This window comes from Triticum aestivum, chromosome 4A, assembly GCF_018294505.1.
Source record: "Triticum aestivum cultivar Chinese Spring chromosome 4A, IWGSC CS RefSeq v2.1, whole genome shotgun sequence".
Lineage (NCBI taxonomy): Eukaryota > Viridiplantae > Streptophyta > Magnoliopsida > Poales > Poaceae > Triticum > Triticum aestivum.
Window position 1 is genome coordinate 581423314 of NC_057803.1, and position 6757 is coordinate 581430070.

General features: G+C 45.7%; 1 protein-coding gene and 1 non-coding gene across 3 annotated transcripts; one reads left to right on the top strand and one right to left on the bottom strand.

Annotated features, from left to right (window-relative positions):
- The first annotated feature begins 1521 nt into the window (after positions 1-1521).
- On the top strand, positions 1522-1593 carry TRNAT-UGU (transfer RNA threonine (anticodon UGU)). Its single transcript has one exon. It is a non-coding gene; the product is annotated as a tRNA-Thr (tRNA).
- A 1167-nt stretch (positions 1594-2760) lies between these two features.
- LOC123087139 (uncharacterized) lies at positions 2761-6122 on the bottom strand. Of its 2 annotated transcripts, XM_044509052.1 has the most exons (8): positions 5500-6118; positions 4881-5122; positions 4661-4783; positions 4234-4350; positions 3948-4130; positions 3713-3854; positions 3395-3560; positions 2761-3275 (listed from the first exon to the last, which is right to left on the bottom strand). In XM_044509052.1, the coding sequence occupies exons 1-8, from the start codon at positions 5828-5830 to the stop codon at positions 3257-3259; spliced, it is 1323 nt and encodes a 440-aa protein (XP_044364987.1). In that variant the 5' UTR covers positions 5831-6118; the 3' UTR covers positions 2761-3256. The 2 variants fall into 2 exon arrangements, with proteins under 2 accessions (XP_044364987.1, XP_044364988.1); XM_044509053.1 differs by lacking the exon at positions 4234-4350 and having other exon boundaries at positions 5500-6122.
- Between the last annotated feature and the right edge of the window lie 635 nt (positions 6123-6757).

Consider the following 6757-nt stretch of genomic DNA (forward strand, 5'->3'; position numbering starts at 1 on the left):
CTGCCAACGTGGAAGGAATGAGACTTCATTTGGGGTATTTGGGACGCGCCTCCTTTCGTGCTCTGTCCCGGGACCATGCACCGTTGTGCTCCACCAACAGATTTACACATCATCAGTAGAGCTCCTGATTAGTGGCAAAAACGAAACCAAAAAGTTGAGAAACGGCGAGAAGGAAGGAAGAGGAAGAAAAGAAAGGCGTTCGTTGGTCGCTGCTCGGCGATTGGCGGAGCGAGCTCGTCCACGCGTACGCACGTCAGTCAGTCAGTTGTAAGTGTAACCGTGCGTACGCGGCTTTCCTTTCGTGCGGCCGCCGGCGCGCACACGGATTTTCTTCTCCTCTCTTTCTCCCGCGCGCGTTGCATTTCCGGTTCGGCCGCAAAGCAGATTTAAAGGCGAGCGAAGCGGAAAATTCTAGAAACGGAATTCCTCCGGAGAGAAAAAGAGGGAGGGAGAGGGAGAGAGAGAGAGCGGGGAACGGAATCGTGGACAGCCACCCGGCGACGCGGACGGGCGCGCGCGGGGCGGGGAGGACACATGGGCCGTGGGGGCCTGGCCTAACGACTGACCAATCGGAGAAGCCGCACGTCGCTCTCCCGCACCATACGCCCGCGCTGCCCCGGCCCCGTTTAGCTTAGTCTAACCGCAGGGCCTGATGTGGATTGCATGGATGGCTACGGGTTTATATATTAATTTTTATTTTAATATAAATTTTAATAGCCGCTTAGCCGAGCTGGGCTGACTGGTGAGGGAGGGAATCATCGCCTGTTTTCCCGTCAGCCAGCCACCACCTACGTTCTACTCCCTCCGTTTCGAATTACTTGTCTTGAATTTGTCTAGATACGGATGTATCTAGACTCATTTTAGTGATAGATACCTCTGTATCTAGACAAATCGAAGACAAGTAATATGAAACGGAGGGAGTAGCTTACTAGGTGCAACTTGGCTGGTGATTTCTCAGCTCTCCTCTTCCGTTCATATGAGATGAGATTTGGTTGTGTCAAGGGGTGGGCGACTACGCTGCGGCGGATCTGGATCTGGGCGAGGGGCGGAGGGGCGACGGGGCCGGGAAGGATGCGTCGACCGACCGACCGAGCCGCGTTGCGCCGCAGCGGCGCAGAGCGGGGGAGCCCCCACCGTGTTTTGTTAATGGAATGGCACGGGATGAGAGGGGAGGCTGCCTGTCAGTCACATGCAGGATGATACACTACATATGCGTGCATGCATGCATGGAGCTCTGGCCCTCTCCAAACGACAAGCTGCTCCAGGGCGACCGCGCCTTTCCGAGAGATCAGGGACGGCATGCAGGGGCAGGACCACTGTGATGTACTACTGCCGCACTGTGCTGCTGGTGGTTTTTCCGTTTCAAATGCGCTGTGGTTTTGTTTGCAGAACGACGTGACCTATAGTAGTCCGACGATTGGGTTGGGTTGGGCAGTGTGGTCTGTCTCGAGCTGCCGACCTGTCTGAGGAAATGAAATGGGTGAAAACGATTGAGGTAGCTATGGGAAAAGTAGCAAAATGGCCCCTATAGCTCAGTGGTAGAGCGTCAGTCTTGTAAACTGAAGGTCTGTAGTTCGATCCTGCATGGGGGCATGCCATCATTTATTTTTGCACTGCGACTATTTTTTTTTAGAGTGCGAGTATTATTGGGCCGTTTCACTACGAAGCAGCTCATTCGGCCTGCCTCATAGGATTCGAGCCCAGGTCAGATCAGATCGGGCCATACGCAAAGACTACACTGCTATGTTCTTGCTAAGCCCTGGACGACACGGCGTGGCCCAATCTATCCCAATCCTCCACTAATCCAAGATGTTCTAAAAAAGCCACTAATCCAAGAAGACCTATGTTGGGCTATTCTAAAAAAGTACACCATGTCTCGGAAGGCCCTTAATGAAGATGGAGAAAATCTCATATGTGAAGGAAACAGTTGGATTTGCTCAAAAAATAGATAAAAATGAAACAGTTGGAATCCCTAAATGTTCATAAAAAAAGAAGTTGGAATCCCTAAATTTCTGCCAAGATTGGAACAATTGCATTTTATGGAAGTAGATGGCTCAATGCGAAGTATGCATTTTATGACTTACATATGATGAAATCGTTATTTTTGTTATGTAAAAAAGCATGAAAATTATGTGTCTTGCATTCCAAAGTCATGTAACGTATGCGTCTGAAGAAATAATAATGTAAGGTACTATGATAATTTCAGAAGTACATAACTACAAAATGGAACATGAATGGAACTTCCACAAAAAAAGAGGAACATATAACTACAAAATGGAATATGAATGGAACTTCCGCAAAAAAAAAGGAACACATAACTACAAAATGGAACATAAATGGAACTTCCGCCAAAAAAAGGACATAACTACAAAATGGAACTTCCGCAAAAAAATAAATACAAAATGGAACATAAAAGGAGATCATCATTGACAGTCCAAAGCTAGATCCGATTTAAATGGTTTAAAGCAGTACACCTATCAACAGACTTACAACATTAACAACAATGGTAGCATGTTCAATACAGTTACATGTAATGTATGCGTCTGAAGAAATACTCATGTAAGGTACTATGATAATTTCAGAACTACATAACTACAAAATGGAATATGAATGGAACTTCCGCAAAAAAAAAAGGAACATACTTAACTACAAAATGGAACATAAAATGGAACTTCCACCAAAAAAGGAACATAACTACAAAATGGAACTTCCGCAAAAAAATAAATACAAAATGGAACATAAAAGCAGATCGTAAGTGACTGTCCAAAGCTAAGATCCAATTTAAATATTTAAACCAGTACACCTACCAACTGACTTGCAACATTGACAACAACGGTAGCATGTTCAATACAATTACATGTAATCCTTCACTATCATCTTTGCTATGTTAAATATATTTATTTACATGGAATCTACACAATGTTACCATTTATATTGCCACTTCACACCGGCATGCTGTAGCATATACAAGGTAAACCACCGGCTCGGAGTTTCCAGCCAGTAATGCCACATTTTCTAATATATACTGGGCACTAGATTATCTCTAGTCACTAGTTAGTCCAGTTTATGCCCTAAATGGCAACTAACCTCCGAGATCATGGAATAGCAAACTTTCTCGTAGAGCAAACGCCGGTTGCACTCGCATCTACTTGATGAACCAAAGCATGTGCCAGATATAAGGCCTCTTGTTTTGGTATACATACAGTTGCAATCTTGACACTTTCTTCGGATGATGCGTTACTCCCTTGACTTTGGGCTACAATGTTTTATCCTTCCTGTTTTACAGAAAATATAAATAGAACTTAAGAAAAGTAAAATATGCTAGTGACAGCACAAAAGAGCACAGGAAATGGATAACTGGTGAAGCAGTTGACAGCCAAGAGGCAAGATTTACCTCTCTAATTGGCTCCCTATGTTCTTCCTGGAATCGACGGGGATAGCAGATAGCGACAATCGGTTCTGCCGTTCCAGTGGGGATTCAAATGTATTCCCGCTGCGCGATTCAACTTTCTGGGATTTTTCGGGAGCTGACCCGAATAGCTGTACAGTAAGGCTTCCACCTGATGAAAAGGATGTCAAGTTATATTCAGTTAGCTTGAAGATTTTGTTGTGACAGGTTAATATGAACACTTTCATTAAGGTATTGTCTGTCTGAATATCAAAATGCAACTACAAGAGCACAGAACAAAGCGGACAGCAGCATCAAGCTTACATAGTACAAGGGCAGCTCCAATCCATGCAGCATTGTCCCATCTTTCACCTAAGAGAAACCAAGCGAATGCGGCTCCCCATACCGGTTCTAGCCCATAAACGATTGCAGTTTCAGTTGCTGAAACATGGGCCATCGCTACCATCTGCGCACAGACACACATGTAAGATGATCTCATAAATTAAACTTCTCCAGACTGTTCATGAAACTACTACAAGGTTCTCAAAAGTAGGCTAACCTCTGCCCACATGCATAACCCCGTTGAAAAGACTCCGGTGTACAGTGCCGGTATCCAAGGAAAAGAAGCCGCCGAATCCCAAAGCGTACCAAAAGTCAATGATTCAAAGCTGGAATCGTGGACCTCAGCAAAGACATCTTTGAGCAAAAACCAGACTATCGAGGTGAAAGCCACAACAAGGACCTGAACGATAGATGGTCAGTTAGGTGGTTCCCATTTCTGACCAAGATGATTACAGCAGCATAGTGAATATCGGAGACTGCAAGTACACAATTCAGTTATGAACCTCAAAGCTAAGTAGAGCCATGAACTTCTTCTTGTCTGTACTTCTCGATATTTGCTCCGTTCTAAGCATATGGATCCCGAAAAATACCGCACTCAAGAAATTCAGCACGTCACCAATCTTTGGAAACAACAACAGAGGATTGCAAAATCAAAATTATGTTCTTTGTCAAGACAGATGAAAATTATATACTATAACCAAATCTCTGAAAAGACGATCTCAATTCTCTTTCAACAAAACGATGGAGTGCTTTGAATTGGTTGGACATTGCTATTGGAAAAATATTTATTCAGAGTATCACTGTTGATAGCTACACAAAATAGGATATTGAAGTGTTGTACTAGTAAATTCTGAATTCCATTATGAGGACAACTGAATAAGCTAACAAGAGCTACTGTGTAAGGAACACGACTAAATGCGTAGTACTTACACAAGGAGGAGAGCCACCGCATTCTAGCAGGCCAACACCAATAATCGATACTATGGCCCCGAACCAAGTCAGCATGGGGATTGAGGCGCCAAAAATGCCATCAATTAGAGGCACAACTATCACCTGTTCAGTGCTCACACAGGATTCTTTTAGATATCTCCACAACATGTGCCAATTCCATCATTACAACAGAGCAAAATAGCTGTGCAGGAGGGCGTACTGTGAAGGCTGCAATGAAGGATGCTCGCCCAGCTTCAGATGTGATCAACCCAATTGCTTGAGCAAGGTACGCTAGACTAACCCAAACTCCTAGCTCTAATCCCCCATTTCGTGTACGGCGATCGCCAAATGCGCGTATCACAAATGGTAGGAAGGGGATGGCCGCGATAACGAAGCGCACCATGTTGAAAACAGCAGGTTCTGTGAGGGCTTCAACCTCTTTCAGAACTGGAATATCACTTGCTGCAGAAAATAGGAACAAAGAAAAGGAAGTTGTCAAACACTGAGTTTCATGATTGATACTGAATTCTACTCCCTCTGTTTCTAAATATAAGACTTTTTAGATGTTTCAATATGAACTACATACGGAGCAAAACGAGTGAATCTACCCTTTAAAATGTGTCTACAACTCTACAAACATGTAGTCCCTATTGAAATCTCTAAAAAGTCTTATATTTAGAAACGGAGGGAGCAGATCACAGACTTTTCCTAGTAAAGTTGCGCTACTGGACAATGGAGAATTGTTGCTTGTGCCAATCCATGAGGCCGCCATTTTTAACACCTTGAGCGTATCGTACGAACTGCAGAGAGATCAAGGAAGGTACTAAGGTAGGTATTACCGTAGATGACGGTGAGGGCGTTGAGAATCATGATGCTGCGGGTCTTCTTGGAGGCGAAGAGGATCCGCCTCCACATGGGCCTCCCGCGCACCCGCTTGCTCACGCCCCCCTTCTCCTTCCCCCCTTCGTCCCTGCCGGTGGCGCCGGGATCCTCGAGCGGCGAGCACCGGAGCGGCGCGAGAATCCCCGCCCGGCGCACCGACGCGGCCGAGCGGGGCGCCGTGAAGGCGAGCAGCACGCGGCAGGAGGGGCCTGCCGCCGCGGCAGCCGCCGTGGCCACCCTCGGATGCAGGGGCAGCGCGCACGACGCGGGCGCGACGGAAGAAGCCATGCCACGACCACCACTGCAGCTGCAGCTACTGCGAGCGAGCAGGCAGTAGTTCTACTTCACTGTCTGTAAGTGTCTGGGGAAGTCGGCGAGAGCAAGATTCTGCACTTCGCCGGGGAGGGGACGGAGGAAGGTGTGGAACTCGTGGGGTTGTGAATGTGGCGACGGGCGGAAAAACGACGGAGATGCATTATTTTCTGTGGAGCGGACGCGCGCGGCGGGGTTGGGTGGTGGTGGCGGCTCGCCGGGGGTAAAATCCTGGTGTTTTGCGAGTTTCCGGCCGTGTTTTCCAGGCAAAACGCCGTCGTCGTGCGGGTGACATGGCAGGGGTTGAGGTGAAAGGTCTACTCGTTTCCGACGAGGTCGCTCGCGTGGGGCAGGGAACCTTGGACAGGTGTCCCCCGATCGAGCATGTGATTCTCGTCTGACGTTTACGGGTGCAGCTCTCGTCAAACGGATGAATAGAAATCTGAACTGAAGGTTTCCTACTAATTCTAAGATCAAATGCTCCTGCCATGAGCAGTAAAATTTAAATAAAAATTGTCTAGAAAAATGAGCAGTAAAATTTTAAAAAATCGATTTTCTTTGTAACTAGCATTGCTTACTTTTCTGTTCGCGTGCAAATTTTTATGATGAGATCATATTTGTGGAGGTTTGGGAAAAATAACAAGATCAGCTCTCCAAATGCTTTAGAAGTACTAGTAGTCTTTTTGAAGAATCGATTTTTCCGAGAAGATTAAGAATGTTTTTTCTTCATAAAATTTTGCAGGTGTGCATAAAATTGAACAATATTTGTTGTAGAAAAGTTCATTCTTATTTTATTTTGTTTATTTTACTATTTACAATGTTGTATTTGATCTCAGAAGCAGAAACTCCGTGTCTAATTTGAGTATTCTTTTATGGCATGGTCGTTCTTCACAACGAAAGATT

Bases quoted from the DNA above. Each gene is read 5' to 3' on its own strand.
- LOC123087139 (XM_044509052.1), bottom strand. From the start codon at position 5,830: ATGGCTTCTTCCGTCGCGCCCGCGTCGTGCGCGCTGCCCCTGCATCCG. The intron at 5,123-5,499 runs GTAATACCTACC...TATTTTCTGCAG, and splicing joins CGCCCTCACCGTCATCTACG to CAAGTGATATTCCAGTTCTG. The intron at 3,855-3,947 runs GTTAGCCTACTT...GTCTGTGCGCAG, and splicing joins GGTTATGCATGTGGGCAGAG to ATGGTAGCGATGGCCCATGT.